Raw genomic sequence first — 20,604 nt, 5'->3', positions numbered from 1 at the left:
AGATTCAGCCGCTGCTGAAACTGACCAGAGGCTGACTACAGGAAGCCCTAGGCAGAGTTGCTCTGCCCCCGGCTTCCTGGAATCAGCCGCTGATCAGTTTCAACAGCGGCTGAATCTGGACTCCTGGGACAGAACAGCTAGGGCACTGCTGGGTAGGTCCCCGCAGGACCAACCCGGCAGCACCCCAGCTGCTCTACCCCAGGTGTTCTGCAACAAAACCCTGGTCTGCTCGGGCGGGGAAGGGGGGGGGGGCACTAGCTGCACCCCCTCCAACCCCAGCAGACCAGGGAGACCCGAGCAAAGCCGTGGAGGCGCAGAGGTCCCGCCGCCTGTGCGGCTTTGTTCTGGTCTCCCTGCTGTGCTGGGGGGCGGGAGTCCCCCCCAGCACAGCAGGGAGACCCGAGCAAAGCCGCACAGGCGGCGGGACCCCGCTGCCCGTGCGGCTTTGCTCCTTTGCCCCGGAGCAAAGCCGCACGGGCAGCGGGGTCCCCTGCCTCTGCGGCTTTGCTCCTGTCTCCCTGCTGTGCTCGGGGGGAGTCCCCCCCAGCACACCAGGAAGACCCGGAGCAGCTTTTCTCGCCCCGGAGGACGCGGTGGCGGGACCACTGCGCTCTGGGCGGTCCCGCCGCCCGCGAGCTCCGGGGCGAGAAAAGCCCCGTTCTTAAGTGCGGATCTGAAACAAGTCGGATCCGCGTAAGTCGGGGACTGCCTGTATACAAAAAGCATCTATTATAGGCAGGCACACGAACACTTGATGTCTTCTTGGGACAGGTATTTCATTCAAGAACAAGTCCTGAAATGAACATGGACTGCACAAAAGTGTTGGATTATAAACCACTCTCTCTCTCAAAAGATAGATTTATGCTCTATAGCAGGGGTGGGGAACCTTTTATTGGTCGGGGGCCGCTGACCCACAAAAAGGACCCACCACACACCAAACAAACCACACCACACCCACCCACCACAGTCTGGGGCAGCAAACAAGTGGAAAAAACCAAACCTAAAACAACCCCCCCCCCCACAAACCTCACTGATGTGGCCACTGACTGAGGAGACGACACTCCCCACATTCCCCTCACACACCAGAGCCTACAGGGCACAGTCTAACAGATTTTGCATGCCCCAGCTCTCTGATAGGAAGCGGAGGCTGGAGCGCCAGCACGGGCTCCCCAATGCTCGAGGGGAGGGCCCTGAGCTTTGGGGGCTGGATCCAGGTGAGCTGGGGGCCACATCCGGCCCCTGGGCCTGAGGTTCCCCACCTCTGTTCTATAGCTTCCTTCTCCGCCTACCCTCATGCTGGACATGAGTTCAGCAGTTCAGTTTTTAATTTATGTATTTACAGAAAAAGAATTCCTCAGGTCTGTTTTCTTTTAACAGCAAAGTGCTCCAGGGAGAACTAACTGGCTGCATTACGTCACATCGTTCTAATTGAAAAGAGAAAACGTTTGAGTTTGCAGGCGAGGACACGTGGTTGGTAGGTTCAGCATTGTTCTGAGCAGTACTCACTTCTAACTTTTTCTCTTTCTCTGTCAGCACATCCTTCTGGTTCTGTGTGTACTCAATCAGCATGCGTGCCAGCTGGCGTCGGTCTTCCAACTCTGCCGCCAGCCGCCCATTATATTCTGCTAGTAACAAACATGCTTCATCCACAGTTTTTGAAAGACGTTCTGCTGCCTCTTTGTCTGTGTGAAAGTGGGTAAAAAATGTACACAGCCCGTTAAAAACCTTGTATACTTTCAAAAATGTCTCTAATCAACAATTACACGCACATTATCATTTCATTCACAAGAGTTATCCAGGGTTTATAAAAAGTGAGTTGTAATCAAGAGACTTAAGGGGCACCCAAGATGGCTAGGGCGAGCAACCTGAAAATGGAAGATTTTAAAGCCCAGAACCAGTTGGTCACATTTAGTCTTACAGCTGTGACATTAGTGAGGTCTGAGCTAGCTCCAGCGAGTGATGTTATTCAGAGCTGTGAAATAATTTATACACTAAGTGACACAGTTAGGCTGACCTAACCCGCAGCGCAGATGCAGCTATGCTGACAGATTTTTTCCGTCAACTACACTACTGCCTTATGGAAAGGTGGCTTGGCTATGCTGATGGGAAAACCCTTCTGGCGCTGAAGGAAGTCTACAGTAGACAGCCATCCTGGTAGTGCTGCAGCGCCGTAGCTCCGCCATTGTTGCTAGGGGACTAGCACACCCTTAAAACAGTCACAAAAATAACTTAAGAGCACGTACACCAGACTATTAGCTTCCATTAACACAGCAGTTTTAAACGGAGTCCAAACCACCATTTGAGATATGGTCACCAGGGCTGGTATTAGACTTACTGGGGCTGAAGCTTGAGCCCCAATGCCAGGGGGCCAAAGCCAAGTGACAAACCCCGTCACCCTGGGCTGAGTCCATTGGGCTTTGGTTTCTCACTGCCCTGGGCAGTGAGATTTGGGCTTTGTCCGTCCCCCTCCCACCTCCGGGGGTCAGGTGAGCTCAAGCGTTGGCCCGTTCTGGGGTCAGGTAGTAATCTGTTTTCAGTAGGGAGTTGTGGTGCAATGCAGTTTGAGAACCCTGGCATTAAAAGAATGGGACTCTAGCATTTAGGCAGGACATGCACTGTATGATGGATCATATGCTTGTGACTATTTATCACTGTACAGAACAGAAGCTTGTATGTGTCCTGCTTACAGCTGGCCACGATGAGCACACACTGTAAACAGCCAGCTAAGTGACAGTCCTCAGTTCTAAAGTTAAAACTTGGGAATATTTGCAAAAACAAGAGTCAAATCAATTCTGTTTTCATGTGCTCCCAGGTTCTTAAGCCACATTTTTCAAATGTATGCCCCCAAATCTAAGTAGCCAGCACATCTGGAAGTATGAGCACCCTTTTATTGTAGTCCCAGGGAACTGTAGGTACTCAGCTCTGGAAAGAGAGAGTGTCATGCCAGTTAATAGACATGAATATATATTTTGTAGTTAATTCTCAGCACCTCGGTTTGAAAATTCTGGCTCTGGTTTCTGTAGAAAGCTACAAAATTAAGCTTGAAGAAAGGACAGTGAATATATGCTCTCCAAGTATAACAATCCCTGTAAATACATTTTGGTTTGGGCCCAAGGAATGGGAGGAAAGATGTAAATCTTACCTCCAAACCGCACGCCAGAAGGTTTTTACCTGCTAACTGTTAAGACATTATAAAGCTGGCATGCATAAAAGGGCAGGAGGTACATCCAGCCTACTCAGTCACTTGAAAGTCAAATCCCTCTGTGCTCATTTTCATTCATCTTCTAGCTTCTTACCTGTAATTTTCTCCAGCAGTGACACATCTTGAACTTCCTGTGGCAATGAGGCAATTTTCTGTCGTACTGTGGCATCTCCTGATGCTGCATTTTCCAGGTCCTGCAGGGCTTTGATCAAGTCCTCAGTCTGCGGAATGGAAAGACAAAGAGATAGTTTCCAAAGGGACTTCCAGGTAACTGCAGAACTACTGCTAAGCCATTTTCTGTAGCTATTGTCATGGCACGGCAGTATGGCATCACTGTCCTTTGAAAGGGCTCTTTAGTCTCCTACTTCCCCCTGACATTCAGTACTGCAGCAAGTAGCTGTCTAGAGTAACCACTACGCCCTAGAAGAGCCAGAAACGATGGACTTTGCCATAAGTACTGTACCTTAACTGGGACAGTCATTCATCCCAACTAAGAGAAAAGGACATTTTAACACAAAGCTGACAATATCGCCGGCATGCAGATTAGAGCAGTTTGTAACTTTAAGACGGAGGAACGCCAAATAATTTTTTTTTTTAAATGGGGAACACCAAGGATTTTTTTTGTTAAGGGGAAAAAAGCCCCCAGGGAAAGTTGTTGAGGGGGAAATAAAAAGGAGGCTTGTCCCTTTAATGGTGGCTATTTTGAATTCTGTTCTCTCCACAGCACACCTCCAACTGCCTCGCAGCACACCGGTGTGTCACGGAACACACTTTAAGAAGTGCTGGATTAGAGCAATAAAGAACACTTTACATTTTACTGCATTTGGTCTTGTAATCTGAATCTCCTACCTTTGAGGACTAAGAGGCAAATGTACATGTGAATTAATTCAACCGTGTACACACACCTCCACCTAACGTGGGGAGGGCACACTTTATAAATCGAAAAGATAAGGCAGTCCGACTTTCTGACTAGGACCTAGTTACGCACCACATACTCACTTGGCACCTGCTAAAAAGCATCCCCTTTAAAGCAAACTATAAAGCCATTGCCATTCCTTCATTAGCTCCAATGGTTCCTTGGGACTAGAATTGCAAGCTAATAGCCTGATACTGGACGCCAGTCATAATATTCTGCCAGTTTTCAGTTTTTTGCAACACGACTGGGCGACTGGGCAACAAAAGGGCAAATGACATTCAATGTTAAATGCAAAGTAATGCACATGGGAAAAATATAATCCCAATTATACATACAAAATGATGGGTCTAAATGAGCTGTTGCCACTCAAGAGAGAGAGATCTTGGAGTCATTGTGGACAGTTCTCAAAAGACATCCAACTCAATGTGTAGCAACAGCAGCAGCAGCCAAAAAAGCAAACAATGCTGTGAATAATTAAGGAAGGGCTACAGAAGATAGAAAATATCATAATGCCTCTACATTCAGTGGAAGTGTTGGTAATGCTGTTAGACAATATTGACCTCCCATAGTCTGGCAAATTCTTGGATTTGGCACTGGTCAGGTCCTGAGGGGGCCAGACTACAGAGATTCAATCTGCAATTCTTCACACAATGCAGTGTCAACCTCTGGAACTCATTGCCAAAGGATGTTGGGTTCAAAAAAGAACTAGATACATTCACGGAGGATAGGTAAACCAATTGGACAGGATGGGCAAAGATAGTGTCCCTAGTCTGTCAGAAGCTAGGGACAGAGGATGGATCACTTGATTATCTGTTTTGCTCAATTTTTTGGAGCACCAGGCATTTGCTACTGTCGGAAGACAGGACACTGGGCTAGATGGACCTTTGGTCTGATCCAGTATGATTGTTCTCATGTTAAACGGGATTTTACATCCCTAGTTAATTGGTTAACTGGTTAAATGTAACATTTAACCAGTTAACCAATGAAAGGGGGAGCAGGCAGCAGGGGGAGGAGACGGGGGTGGCGGCATTCTAGCCAATGGTGGCCAGAGCAGCCCCTGCCTGTGACGCACTCAGGCCCACCATGTACAGGAGCTGCTCTGGATATCTGGAGCAGCCCCTGTCCACAGGGGCTCCATGGGGCTGGAGCAGCCACCTGACTGCAGCAGACAGGGAGCTGCTCCAGCCCCCACCAATTAACCGTAACTGGAAAGCATTACCTATTAAGGGCGATGCTCATAGGTGAACCTTTCCCCTCTCTAATGTTAATCAAATGGAATCCTTGCTGAGAAAGCTCCTCCAATGCAAGTGAACATACCCATATTGCTTTTATTAATCAAGTCAGAAGGAGAATCTGGGTGATAGAAGCATTTTTAATAGGTGCCCCAAAAAAAGGGAGAAGGGGAGAAAGATTAAGCAGGAAAAAACACAAATGTTCAAGGTTTTTTTGTTTTTGTTTTTTGGGGTTTAAGTGTTCAAGAAGTTAATGCTTGTGCTGGCATTAGCTAGACTAATTTTGTAGTGCTGACTTATCTTCCAGTTTCAGTAATTGTTTTAGGTTCACATTCAAAAATTACAAAGTTACACACATTTCTTAAGAAAACATATCCTTTCAATATTTGAGCTGATTTGAAGAACCAAAAGATGTTCACTGTCTGCTTGACATATTACTTCCTTGTAAGCTACATAATGATTTCCAATAAGTGACAAATTAAACGTGTGTTAAGACAAGCCAAAAGCTGTAAACTATCTGCAGTAAAAGCTCATTTTCTCGGCTCATGTAATTTTGTAGTATTTACACCACCCATCTGGCAGACTGCTTAACTCTTCACCTTCCTTCAAATAGCAGCAGATTTAACATAAGGCGAATTGTAACCTTAAAGAGGAGAGTTTAGATTATATTCCATATCATTAACACTAGACTCCAGCCAGTCTCAAACTAAAGTTTAAATTCTTCTAAAATGTTGCCATAGAAATCCATTAAAATGTTGCTCTTTTGCACATACCGGGTATACCAAACTTGCTATTGGTTTCTTTGGCAGGCTGCATTCTACCTGAAACCCCCCAAACTAAACTTCTTGAATCAGTGTTAGTGCACTAGATTTGAAAGTAAATGCACCAGTCTTATATTTTTAAAAAGCTTTTTATATAATTTGTTTCTTCTAACACATTGGCAGTCACGCAGGAGCCTTGGTTCAGTCTAGAGTAAGATCAGAGCAATCCATGGTTTTAGGGGTAGGGGTAGGGGTAACGGTAACTACTGGAACAGCATTCACACCACCACGCATCTATGATGCCTTCCTCTTGCCCACCACCAAACACAGAACAGTTGCACTAAACCACCACGTAGTATTACACAGTGGCTTCCCAAGCCCAAGTTGTGTATCTCCATTAATTACATTTTACTTGTTAATAGCTCCACCTTGTGGTTGTATCTTTACCAGAGGTCACCTTTTGCAATTTGTCAGATCTTCCGACTTCCACACGTACCAATAATGGCCCAGTGCTGGGGTCCTGGGGCGAGTAGCTCCCAGGATAATCCTCATCTTCTTCCTCTTGTATCTGCTGAAACGTCCGCTTCAAGGACTTTTTCTCCTCGGTAACTGTAGAGGCACAGAGTCTCAATACAAGCCATTCAAGCTAGACACCATGTGCATTCTTTAACAGATTCTTACCTATGTTTTCAAAAGTTATACCAGATGCTTTCATGACCTCTACAGAGGGTCAATCTACAATTTTCTTTACAGAGGGCTAAGCTATTTATCACTTTCAGAATGGTCAGCAACATAAGGGCAAAAGAATGGTCGCACACAGAAACTGGACTTTTGAGACTGTAATGAGATTTACGTAGACAAAAGCAGATGTACACACAAGCAGCATTCATTAGTGCCGTGCATTCGCCATTTGCTCTTATGTCCCCAGTCAAAGGCAAAGCAGCCCCAACCACCACACACTTTCTTCACTAATACAGAATATCCAGGCAGCAGGGGCAGATCACAGGATATGGGTGGACAAAACCATCTTGGAGAATTGCAGATACGGACAATTAAGTAACCTTTTTCCTTCAAACATCTGTCCACACACTGTAGACGAGTGACTAACAGTTACCACTCCCACAGTCCACCTTGAGGAACAGCTAAATAATGACTGTAAGGCAGCTTGGAAGGACTGTCCATCTAGAAGCTATCCCAATGGAGTACTAATAGATGTATATATGTAACAGACTCCAAATAATTGCCATACATGTCTAAAATAGAGGGTCATGTAAACAAGCCACTGATGTTGACTGAGCCTACCAGGGTGTGCCCTAACTCGAGAAGGAAGAAGCAGTTTATTTAATGGAGTAAGAAATCTTATGCTGTCTATCCCATTTAGCTATCTTTGAGAGAAACAGCTTGCCCTTGAGACTTCTCACAAAAACAGAGCCAAGATGCTTTATGAAATGGCTTTGTACTGGAGAGATAAAAGCACAGCCCTAAGAATGTCTAGTTTATGGAGTTTAGCCTCGGCAGCAGAAACGTGTGGTTTAGGGAAAGTGTGGGTATAAATCAGTTTATAGGAAAATCCAAAACCACTTTCCACAAAAGTTTTCAATATGGCTTGAGTCTCTCTTTATGAAAGAATTATGGAGGAATTGACAAAGTCTGAAATTTCCCTCCGGCGAGCCAAGCTGATGGCATTTGAATAGAGAGGTGATATAGGAGATAGATAACGTAGGTTCAAAGAGCAGGCACGTACAAGAGGAGTACCACATTCAAGTCCCAGATAGGTAGCAATGCCTCGCTGATGAAAATGTATGAATTGGGCCCTTAAAGATACCACTGGGTGAGGGGAAGGAACTGAATAACCTTCAACAGTTGAGTGATAGTTCATCTGGCTACTATATCCATCTATTAGAGTTAAGCAATCACGTGTTCCAAAACCAATTAGTCCAAGATAGATGGCACAGAAGATTCCACGGGCTGAAGAGGTCTCTGAATGGGACTGCTGAGAAAAATGTTTACACTCTTCTGTTACGGACCTGAAGTGCCCATATAGATGCCAGATTCTGCCACAAATCCTTGGTTAAGAGACATAACCAAGCAAACCTGGAATACTGGGTATAAAGTCCTGAAACCTCTCCAGGAGGACTTCTAGGAATGTCCAGAGGTGTCCACCATTCTTTAAAGGAAGTCTGTGTGCGCTCTGAAAGAGCCTACTGTGGAGAGGACAGATGGAGTCCCAGCTTCACCCAGGACAATGACGATATGGCTGGGGAAACTGCCACTCCTCAAGGTGACCTTCCTCATTATGGGGTTCTTGCTCATAACTCTGAAAGAGCTCTTGGGGAGAAAGAGCCACCTTAGATGAATATTAGGGCCAAGTGATCTTCCTCTACATCTCAACGTAGCTGAATAAAAAGGAGTAAAGCTGAGAGGTTCATACAGGCCAACAGAGCCAAAGCTACACCCTGTACTGTGCCCCAGAATGTGTAGTATGGAACCGGAAATCTCTCTAAAAAGGAGCTCTGTGACTAAAGAGGTTCCTTTCCAGGCTTCTGTCAAGAACTGTTTTAGGCAAAGGAAAAGATTTGTTCATAGGAAGGTCTCTGCTACCATACAAAAGTTACCATGCAGATGAATATAGTTCTACTAAAGTAGATAGTCTCTTAAGGAGTAGAAACAGGAACAGATTCAGACATTGTACTATGAGACGAGCAACAATATCACAGCATCCAAACCCGTGTTTCCAAGACCAGCAGGGAGCTGAATACCACGTATAAAGAAGAGATATCTGGCAGAGTACTTCTATTTCAGAGTCATGTTAAATCTACAAGAGACAAAGAAAGCTTGGGCAGTACTGATGTCAACGCTACTGTGAATGGCCATACCAATAAGAGTCTCAGTAAATGAGGTCTTCATTTCAGGCTGCAGCAGTGTTGTGACAAATAGTATCAATGTCAGCAGTAGCAAGAAAGCACTGTCAGTCAGCAAAGACAAAGGACGCGATCTAGCAGCTGAAAAATGGGATCCCACAGTACAGATACAAATTCAAAGGAGCGGGCTTGGGTAAGTCAGAGGCATAATGAAGCTGAGTGTTTCTCTCGGCTGAGAATGAGGACAGCTATTGGTGCCAAGGCCCATCCAGAGATTTTTTTTTTTTGCGCCCCTTCCTAGCTTGGGCTGGAGTAGCCACGGACCTGAAGAAGACTGATGAAAAGGCTCAGTGTTACAACAGAACAGGACATCTTTTACAGCCAGACCACTTAGCACCCAAAGTAGCATCTCTTGTAGCCAGAGCCCTAGCTGAAGCCAGCTCTGAGGCAGGAGCAGTCAGCTTCTGAGAAAGATCCTTGGAGTCAGAAGCTCTTCTCATCTTTTCCACCAGAAACAGCTTCAAGGCGGCATTATGAACCTCTGAATGCACTTCAAAGAAACAGTTACCAACAGAGTGTTTAAGACAGAAGATGCCTCAAAACAAAACAGGCATTTCATAGGCATAACTGGCTCGCAGGAAGGCAGGCAGACCTATTCTCAGCCCTCATCCTTACTTCTAAGTACCAATGGGAGACTCAAAAGTATTTTTATAGTATACCATAAAATCCTACTCCTATCCACAAAAGAAGACACAGGCTCTGACTATCTACCATGTGTGGCAGGGAATGATTGGGGCTGCTATGATCGCTGCACAACCGCACACCCCATAAGTGCATAGGTGACATGCACAGCACCAACAGACACTGCTGGCTAAGACACTCACGTGCATGGGAGCACACATGTACAGTGGGGTCTGTGTGGACACATGCTCAAAGATTGACCGGGTCTTTTGAACCTTGCTCATTTACAAGAGAACTAGAACAACAAGATAAAAATATTAAATACACAGCTTGCTACCTGGGATGGGCACATGCAAGGTCTATGCACTTTTGCTTCTTAAATGCAGTAACTTAGCAACTTGATCCATGTCTAAAGAATCTCAGTTTGAAGAAACTTATTTCTGGAAAAGGATCGAGGCCTGTTTTACCACCAATTTACAGATCCCAACACACAGCTTTGGGGGACTGAACCGGAGAACTTCAACCCCCCCCCCCACACACACACACAGAGGCTAGAGCACGACTAATGCAAGTCCTAAAGGCTATTACAGATTATGGCAATGAGCTCCAGTGCATCTTCCGATACCTACCCCCCTTTGGTTTCGGGGATGGGGAAGAGCATCCATTATCATTTCCAGTACATTAGCTGGCAGCGTATCCAGGATGGACATGAGCAATGCTGTTGTGACCCAAGCTGCTGCTGCTCCTCTGTCATCTTATTACAGTTACAGCTGGAGCCACCCCTCCCTGTTGCAGTCTTCGCTGCTGCTTTACTACTACTCCATTTCTGCAGCTTCAGCACAGACCTTGCCTCTCACACCAATCCTCCACTATATCCACCCTCTGCTACTCAGCTCAATAGAGCAATTCCTTGGCAAGCTGGGGCACACGCACAGCTGGTGGGTGCTTAACTGGATTTTGGCAAATAAACAATTGTTTGTGGTCAAACCAAAAGTGATTGTTAAAATTTTTCAACTAAAAATCACGAAAACAAAAACATTTCAAGTCAAAGCATTTTAATCAGCAATTGTTTAGATTTAGGGAAGGCTTCAAAGTGGCCAGAGAAGAAACTTTCCTTAGCTCTAGTCCAGTGGAGTTAGGGCTCTCACCCAAGATGCAAGAGACTGAGGATCAATTCCTCTCCCTCTGATGCGCAGAAAGCAGTAGTATCACACACGGCAGGAGAGTCTCCCAGGCCCTGGGATATGCTGGTACCAATCTCTCCTTGTGTAGCTGTTCCACTTTCATAAACAGTCATTGGAGCAGGTGTTCAAATCTGGGTTGCCTGCATCCTAGGCGAAGGCTCTAACTAGCAAAGCTATAGATTCACTCATTTTTTCCGTCACCCAGTGACTACCTACTGCCAGACTACTGAGATGTAACCGTGAATGACAATGAAACTTTTTTTTTTTTTTTAAATAAAAGGTTTTCTGCTCAGCCTCTACTTGTGACAGAGCTAGGTACAGAGCACTTCTCCCCTAGGTCCCCTGCATACCAGTCACATGGAAATAACCTATAAAGCTGGTATGTTTAATAGTTAGCCAAAGGATTTTGCAACTGAAGTCTGCCGGGCCTAGTTTTTTTGACTGTATAAAAACTTAAAATGAAATACCTTGACATTAGGTAGAATAAAGAAAGAAATGTATTTAAATTCTACTAAAAAATAGGAGATCAATAAAATACAGGAGTATGTAGCACTTTAAAGACTAACAAGATGGTTTATTAGATGATGAGGTTTCGTGGGCCAGACCCACTTCCTCAGATAAAATAGTGGAAGAAAATAGTCACAACCATATATACCAAAGGATACAATTAAAAAAAAATGAACACATATGAAAAGGACAAATCACATTTCAGAACAGAAGGGGAATGCGGGAGGGGGGGGGGGTGGAAGGAAGGTAAATGTCTGTGAGTTAATGATATTAGAGGTGGGGAAGGGTAGATGTCTGAGTTAATGGTATTAGAGGTGATAATTGGGGAAGCTATCTTTGTAATGGGTAAGGTAGTTGGGGTCTTTGTTCAGCTCCCCCACGGAGAGTGTCGAATTTTAGCATGAATGCCAGTTCAGAGGATTCCCTTTCAAGTGCAGATTTGAAAGTCTTCTGAAGTAGGATGCATGTGATTAGGTCATTGAGACAGTGTCCTTTCTGGTTGAAATGGCAAGAAACTGTTTTTTCTTTGTAGAAGCAAAATGCAGGACAATGTAGCACTTTAAAGACTAACAAGATAGTTTATTAGATGAGCTTTCGTGGGCCGGACCCGGGGGTCTGGCCCATGAAAGCTCATCATCTAATAAACCATCTTGTTAGTCTTTAAAGTGCTACACTGTCCTGCATTTTGCTTCTGCTACCCCAGACTAACACGGCTACATTTCTATCACTTTTCTTTGTGATCCTGTCTAATGTCTGTTTTGTGGGCATTGATTCTTTGGCGAAGTGTCTGAGACGTTTGTCCAATGTACATAGCAGACGGACACTTTCGGCACATGATAGCATAGATTATATTTCTGGAGGCGCAGGAATATGTGTTCTTGATCTTATAACTCACTTGGTTAGGCCCAATAATGGTGTCAGCAGAGTGAATATGTGGACAAAGCTGGCAACGGGGTTTGTTGCAAGGGAAAGTACCAGGGTTGGTATTAGTGTGGTATGTCCTGTGGTTGTTGGTAAGAATCATCTTGAGGTTAGGTGGTTGTCTATAGGAGACTATGGGTCTGTCTCCCAGAGCTTCTTGGAGTTTAGTGTCCTGTTCCAGTATAGGCTGTACTTTATTGATAATGTGTTGGACAGGTTAAGTTGGGAGCTGTAGGTGATGACAAGTGGCGTTCTATTGTTGGTTTTCTTGGGTCTGTCTTGTAGTAGATGGTTTCTAGGTATTCGTTTGGCTCTTTCAATTTGCTTTTTTATTTCTCCGGGTGGGTAGTTGAGGTTTATAAATGCTTGGTAGAGATCCTAAAGTTTCTGGTCTCTGTCAGTGGGATTAGAGCAGATGCGGTTGTATCGAAGGGCTTGGCTATAGATGATGGATCGTATGGTGTGTGCTGGATGGGAACTGGAAGCATGTAGGTAACTGTATGAGTCAGTGGGTTTTCTGTAGAGAGTGGTGTCTAATTTTCCATTGTTGATTTGTACTGTGGTGTCCAGGAAATGGATCTCTCGTGTGGAATGGTCCAGGCTGAGGTTAATGGTGGGGTGTAGGTTGTTGAAATCTCTGTGGAATGTCTCCAGTGTTTCTTGGCCATGCGTCCAGATCATAAAGATGTCATCGATGTAGCGTAAGTAGAGAAGGGGTAAAAGGGGACAGGAGTTGAGGAAACGTTGTTCTAGGTCAGCCATAAAGATATTAGCATACTGTGGGGCCATGCATTTACCCATGGCTGTGCCGCTGATCTGGAGGTATAAGTTGTTTTCAAACTGGAAATAATTGTGGGTGAGAACAAAGTTACCTAGGTCTGCTATCAGGTTGGCAGTGGTGTCCTCTGGGATAGTGTTTCTAATTGCTTGTAATCCGTCTTCATGTGGGATGTTGGTGTATAGTGCTTCTACATTGGGCCTAACCAAGTGAGTTATAAGATCAAGAATACATATTCCTGCGCCTCCAGAAATATAATCTATGCTATCATGTGCCGAAAGTGTCCGTCTGCTATGTACATTGGACAAACGTCTCAGACACTTCGCCAAAGAATCAATGCCCACAAAACAGACATTAGACAGGATCACAAAGAAAAAACAGTTTCTTGCCATTTCAACCAGAAAGGACACTGTCTCAATGACCTAATCACATGCATCCTACTTCAGAAGGCTTTCAAATCTGCACTTGAAAGGGAATACTCTGAACTGGCATTCATGCTAAAATTCGACACTCTCCACGGGGGGGGGGCTGAACAAAGACCCCAACTACCTTACCCATTACAAAGATAGCTTCCCCAATTATCACCTCTAATACCATTAGCTCACAGACATCTACCCTTCCCCACCTCTAATATCATTAACTCACAGACATTTACCTTCCTTTCCCCCCCTCTCCCGCATCCTCCTTCTGTTTTGAAATGTGATTTGTCCTTTTCATATGTGTTCATTTTTTTAATTGTATCCTTTGGTATATATGGTTGTGACTATTTTCTTCCACTATTTGATCTGAGGAAGTGGGTCTGGCCCACGAAACCTCATCATCTAATAAACCATCTTGTTAGTCTTTAAAGTGCTACATAGTCCTGTATTTTGTTTCAGCTACACCAGACTAACACGGCTGCATTTCTATCACTAGGGCTACGTCTACACTGGCCCCTTTTCCGGAAGGGGCATGTTAATTTCAGCTATCGTAATAGGGAAATCCGCGGGGGATTTAAATATCCCCCGCGGCATTTAAATAAAAATGTCCACCGCTTTTTTCCGGCTTTTAGAAAAGCCGGAAAAGAGCGTCTACACTGGCCCCGATCCTCCGGAAAAAGCGCCCTTTTCCGGAGGATCTTATTCCTACTTCAAAGTAGGAAAGGACACTGTCCTACTTCAAAGTAGGAATAAGATCCTCCGGAAAAGGGCGCTTTTTCCGGAGGATCGGGGCCAGTGTAGACGCTCTTTTCCGGCTTTTCTAAAAGCCGGAAAAAAGCGGCGGACATTTTTATTTAAATGCCGCGGGGGATATTTAAATCCCCCGCGGATTTCCCTATTACGATAGCTGAAATTAACATGCCCCTTCCAGAAAAGGGGCCAGTGTAGACGTAGCCTAGGAGATCAATAAGATATTCTTGTAGCTAGTTTCCAATTAGGTACATTTAGGATTGAAACACATGCAAAATATAGATGCCCACATATGTTTGCATGTGTGCACAAGGGAAATATTCCATGTATTTCACTAAGGAAACAAAGGCCTCTAGCATGGAAAGAAATAGCTTATAACTCAAAAGAAGTGGAAGCTAAACAACAAATCTGGCTGCAAGTTTTATTTTCTTCCTTCTCTGTCTCCTCAGATTCATATATTCCAAGGCCAAAAAGAACCACTATGGTCACCTAGTCTTCCCTCTCGCAGAATACAGGTCAGAGAACTCCCGCAAAATAATCCCCAGAGCAGATGTTTATATCGTTCTAGATATATATATATATATATATACACACACACACACACACACACACACAATTTTTTCCTGCGGGACAACAGAGTGACATCAGGTCACTGCGTCCCACCACCCCGTCAGCCCTCAACTTCCCTGCCTCCTCCCTCTCCCCCCCTGGTGCCACGGGGCAGTAGCTACATGCCCTCACCCCTCCTGTGGGTGAGGGGCTGGGAGCCACGTGGCCTCCTCACATCCCCAGTCCCCTCAAACATCCTCTTGGCTGAGACCCTGCATCCCCAGCCCTCTCCCTCAACCCTTCCACCGAGACCCTGCATTCCCAGCCTGCTGCTGCTCCCCCACTCTTGCAAACTTCCCCTGCCAGACACCTACCCCCAAAGAGAGGGAGGTTGGCAAGTGAAGCAAGCAGGGGGTGCAGCCCCCTAGCAAATCTAATCTTGATGTAAAAATTGCCAGTGATGGAGAATCTACCACGACACATTTAAAAAAAAACTAAACAGGATAGTTAACCACTGGAACTCCCTCCCTGTTAAAAATCTAAACCTTGTCAGACTGAATTTGGCAAGTGTCAGCTACGTTCAGCGTTAGATTGTGCTATGCCTTTCTCTGCCAGACTGAAAAAGTGCATTCAATATTTGTCTGCATGTAGATACTTTACAGGCCACAAACAGGTCATCCCTTAACCTTCCCTTTGCAGTTCTAAATAGGTGGAGTCCTGGGTCTAAACACTGTAAGGCAGGTTTTCTAACCCTTTAATCATTCTCATGACTCTTCGGAGCCCTTTCCAAGTTGAATTGTGGATGCTATCTTATAGCCAAGGCGACAGGAGGCCAAATACAGAGATAAAAGTAACCTCTGAACTACTACTCCAACTTCTTCTGTTGATGCAAACAATGATCCAATTAGCCCTTTTGGCCATAACATCACACCGGGAGCTCATGTTCAGCAGATTAGCCACTCTGCCAAATCTCTCTCATGCACTGCTTCCCAAGGAGTCCTCCACGCATTCTGAAAGCATGGCCTGCATGACTGGGGGGCAATCTAGGCTAGCGAGTGAGCCACATAAGTAGCCCTCTCTCAGCGGGCCACAAGATTGTTGTAACCAAGACCGTCTCCCGGGACAGGGGAATTTTCTAACTGCGCTTGTGTACCTAGAATTTGCAAGGTGTGCTAACCGAACCATAGCAGCACTTTGAGAGCCGTGTGCTCCCTCTGCAGCGTCACAGTCATTGTGTACAATCAGCATACACTTCACTTCACTTGCCCTTGCTTCACTCGCATGTCACTACTATCAGTGGTAGGAAAATAATTACACAGATGGAAGCCAGTGGAATCTGGCAACCCTGTGCATAGGCAACAGTAAACAAAATGTCTCTTAGGCCACACATAAAACCCCAATGGGCAACATATGGCCCTTGTGCTGCTCCACCCACCTACATTCAAAATAAAATTAAATCAAATATTTTATTTCATTTCAACATAGCAACCTGCATATTTGCTTGCACCCAACTTATAAAGTGATCCAGATAACTCTATGCAGAGACATGTCCTCTTCATAATGTACACATTGTGGAATGGTAAATAATCTGCACATATTCAGTGAGGAGTTTAGGTATTCTTCCATAATGAATGCATTCCCGTTTGTAGCATAAGTATATGCACCCGCAGGTTGCATAGCCAGTACATGTTTCAAACTGATTAGAAATTAAATTGCACTGATTTCAGGTGCATTTCAGGCCACTTGAGCCAGGCTCTTGCGCATTTCAAAGCATGTGGAGCCCGGAGTCGGCGGGACTTCCTGCTGGCGCGGGCTGCACACAGAGTTCCAACGTTGAAATGCACAAGAGCCCCCACTGGGGCTCTTGTACATTTCAAAGAGGCACTTCCACATTCCTCATCGACTAGTCGAGTACTTGATGGAAATTCGATCCACTACTCGACTAGTAAATTAACTGATACTTAACATCCTTACCGCTTGCCAAAGAGTCATGGTGATCTGTCAAGATGATGCAGAATGAGGAAAGGGCAGCTGAGGGCTAAAGTATGGAGACCAGACCATTGTAACAGCCCCCCTAACTAACCTAACTATCCACACTTGTGTTTGGAGGACAGTTTTAAACTGGCAGTGTGCTTTGGAGACCAGTAAGTCCCACTCTCTCCACGGCTGGACTAACTACAGTTGCCAAAGCAGAAGAGTCACAAGCTTGTCCTGGAGGTGGCAACACAAGGAACAATCCTTGTTGTGCTGAATTCCCCCAAACCTACACAGAAGTCTATAAAGGTAGAGTGAGTGCATCCACTTGCTTGTGTAGAGTTAAATGACCTAGTCTTGGCTCTGTCATTGCTGGGATTGTGAATTTGCTGGGATTGTGAATTTTCTTCAAGTCAATTACCTCACGGTGCACCTAAATGACAAGCAGAAACCCAGAGCAGCAGACCTCAGAGCCTGCCACTACACACTCTAGCTCCAAAGCCTCGGGAGAAGGTGGGCTTCAGAGGCCAAGCTCAAACATCTACATAGCTGTTTTGGCTCCATAGCATCCGCCCAAGTCTTTAGACCCAATTTCTCAGACTTACTGCCATGTGTTTCAAAATGCAGTGTAGCCGTACTCTTCCTGACTCCAGTGACAATTCTGACTGCAAGTCTCTTAACCTTAGATGGGCATGATGCCAGGAACTGGCCTGTTTACCATCAAAGCACTAATGTCAGTTAGTAACACATTAACTTTTTAATGTGATAGCTTTAAAGAAAAAAAAAAAAAAAGCAGCAACCCCTCTGTTTACCTTTTGGTGGAGGGCTACTGGTATCCTCCATAGAAAGTTTCAACTGCTGTATGAACTCACTGCCATACACACTCCTTTCTTGCCAGATGTTAAGCAATCGCTCCAAGGGCTTTTTGCAGCCCTCATCTGCCTCTCTGTTCAAATATTTAAAAAAATAGTTTAAAAACTTTGGTTATACAACAAGAGTATTTTTAAATGCCATTGTGGAAATTAGAAGCTGCACCCATCAGAGAAAGATGCAAACTTATAGGGGGAGGGGGAGGGTAAGGGAGGGGTGGGGAGGGAGAGAAGTACTTTCTGCTGTTGTAGAAATAACTATAACAATCCTAGAAAGTTACTGAGTTTACACTTTAAAATGTTCGCTTCTAGTGATTGTTTCAATGAATGACATCCTAATTAAAAAGGGAACTGTTCGGGTCATTAGACATTGAAATGAGAACTTACTTATTAAACATCCACTAAATAAGCAAGACTTCTAAGGAATAAAAGAAGAAACAGTGCCAAAAGTTATGTCATTATCCAGAACACACTGTCATTAGATGCTCTTTAATTCCCCTGTGCATTATAACCATTCAGTTCAGATTAAGCTCGTCTCTAAATAGTACAACAATCCTTAACTAGCTAGAGACCATCCTATGGCAGGAATAAAATGCAGCTGTTTCCCTTTGCACCTTCTGTTTCCTCCTCTGGAGTATGTCACCCTTTCCCACCTCAGTGAGGAGGCCAATCATTTGATAACAGTTGATGTGAGCCAGTAAAGCTCCCATAACGTACAACTACCCAATACATAAGACTGACAATTTAATTTAAAAAAAAATCAGATCTCTACCTGCTGCCATACCAAAATGATGTAGACACAAAAGCAAGACACACATAAGAACTCTCTCAAGCCCACTGATGAGATGGTATAGAAAATGAAGTTTAAATTAAGTTTTCTATTGGGAATATTCTAGCTAGTAACAAGTTTCAAACCAGTCTATAACTCTTCAGGTAATTAACTGAGATCAAGAAACAGGAATTATTAGCTTAAATATGAAGATAGTTTTCAAACTGCATGTCTTTTGGAAAAACCAAATATAGCAGCTGATTAGCAGCAAACTGAAGCAGGAGTGATGTGTGTTTTTCTTCTAAATTTCACTGTTTATATTAAAGCATTTTGAAATAATTTGAAAAAAGGTCTAGTAGTGGATTGACCAGAGTAGTCTTCAAACCAGAGCTCTGTTTCAAACTCCCTGCTGACAAATAATGTGACTGGCCAAACCATTTAACTGCTGAGTTTCACCATCTTTAGAACAGAGGTAATTTCCATCTCTGTACAGAGCCTTGAGATTTATGGATGAGTATTGAAACTGCACAGGAGTTGAACACACAAAACCAAAAAAACCCCACGAGTCAAGTGTCATTTAAGAGAACCAGCTGCCAACATTTTACTTGTGTTTCTCAAGAGCAAGTAAAGGAGTCAGAGTTCAACTTCTAGCAAAGACAATTTAACCTCCTTAGGCATACATAATCCTATATTTGAAAAGCACTTGAATTTAAACTTGTGGAACATTTATAAACGTGTGGAACATTTAACACAAAAGCTATTAAGAAAGAAATCGGGGAAGGAAAGCACAACAGATTAACATTCAAACAACTTACCTGGCAACATGAGAAAAAGCATCCACAAGAACAGATTCAAACTCCCTTGTGAATTCAGGACCCTTTCTTTTACTGTTCTGGATTACATCGTTCGCTAAATATAGAAATGTAAGCTTTCTACTTGATTTTGCTGGGAAAGAAGAGAAGACAACTTAACTTACATTCTTTATTTTTCATTTCATATTTTATTGAGGTTAATTACACATTCCAAAAGTGTTCAGTTTCTCAGCTTGAAATATGGCTGAGTTTCCTGCATTTCAATTTTACCAAAGTAGCAAAAGCAGCTAGATGCTGTCAAGTCAAGCAGTTCTTGACCCTCTTTGTTTTAGCCAGATTTTGGTTTGTAATTTATAAAACAAAGAGGGAAATAATCCTAATATTACTGTGCATCTTTTCTCTGATTATCTCTCATTATTCTATAAGAAAATCAGAGAAAAGATGCACAGTAATAAACGTTAAACCTCACCACAAGTGGTGATCAAAATGAAAAGAACTGTTCCAACTTAGCCACCAAAATTAGTGTGACAATAGATGTATTTTTCATTAATCAACTCATTGAAGCATGTTATTTTAACCTTATACTAAGCTGTTTAATTACTCAATATCCATGTATGGGAGAGCTTGAATCTAGGACCTTTTATTTTTCAGAATCCAAATTTTCCAATCCATTATCCATGTATCTAGCAATTAGCTAGATGTTTCTTCTCAACCCCAAAAACTTAGGTATTTCCATTTATCACCATTAGCCAATGCCAACAGATACTAAATTCCAAAGCAATATATCTACAGGAGACAAGCTCTCTAGAATATATAAGATGTATTATTCAACATGACAATTTACGCACCCCAAAGTCAAGAATTTCAGCTGTGGTTCCCATAGCAAGCCTAATTCAGCTCTTCCAAACATAGTATTTTCTATCTCCATACACCTGGTTGTATATAAGAAAGGACTAACAAAATGCAGCCAAGGAAAGGGCATGCAGTGCCCAGATCTCTGACTCAGGAGCCAAATTAGCAATTGGCATTACACAAGAGAGCCCCAGTACTGAGCGTTAATGGTTTCATTCACTAAATATTAATATTTTAATAATGACATGAAATATTTTGTTTTACAGATAACTATACACACAAAACTTCACAGCAAAGGGGATGGATCCCTTGATTTCCTGTTCTGTTCATTTACTCCGAAGTACCTAGCATTGGCCACTGTCAGAAGACAGGATTAGATAGATGGACCATTTGTCTGACCCAATATGGTCATTCTTAAGTGACCATTTTATCAGCTACACTTGGTTAACAAAACAGTAAAAGCATCCTGATTTTATTAACTATTCATACAGTGTTTCAATATGTCCTGCAAAGAACCACAGGAGACACATCAATGAGACACTTGCGGCTCTGGAGCCTCAGTGAGTA

At 43.8% G+C, this 20,604-nt stretch overlaps 1 protein-coding gene across 2 annotated transcripts in view; it reads right to left on the bottom strand.

Annotated features, from left to right (window-relative positions):
* Positions 1-20,604, bottom strand: part of RPRD1B (regulation of nuclear pre-mRNA domain containing 1B) — a 48,540-nt gene that overhangs the window by 25,435 nt on the left and 2,501 nt on the right. The window contains exons 2-6 of one of the 2 annotated variants that reach the window (XM_075900802.1): positions 19,189-19,318; positions 17,548-17,681; positions 6,569-6,720; positions 3,297-3,423; positions 1,507-1,682 (exon numbers count right to left, since the gene is read on the bottom strand). In XM_075900802.1, coding sequence (XP_075756917.1) covers positions 1,507-1,682; positions 3,297-3,423; positions 6,569-6,720; positions 17,548-17,681; positions 19,189-19,318 — 719 coding nt within the window. The remainder of the gene's footprint in view (positions 1-1,506; positions 1,683-3,296; positions 3,424-6,568; positions 6,721-17,547; positions 17,682-19,188; positions 19,319-20,604) is intronic. The other variant, XM_075900803.1, reaches the window with a different exon arrangement.

Source organism: Pelodiscus sinensis, chromosome 18, assembly GCF_049634645.1.
Source record: "Pelodiscus sinensis isolate JC-2024 chromosome 18, ASM4963464v1, whole genome shotgun sequence".
NCBI lineage: Eukaryota > Metazoa > Chordata > Testudines > Trionychidae > Pelodiscus > Pelodiscus sinensis.
This window is presented reverse-complemented; position numbering and strand designations above follow the sequence as displayed.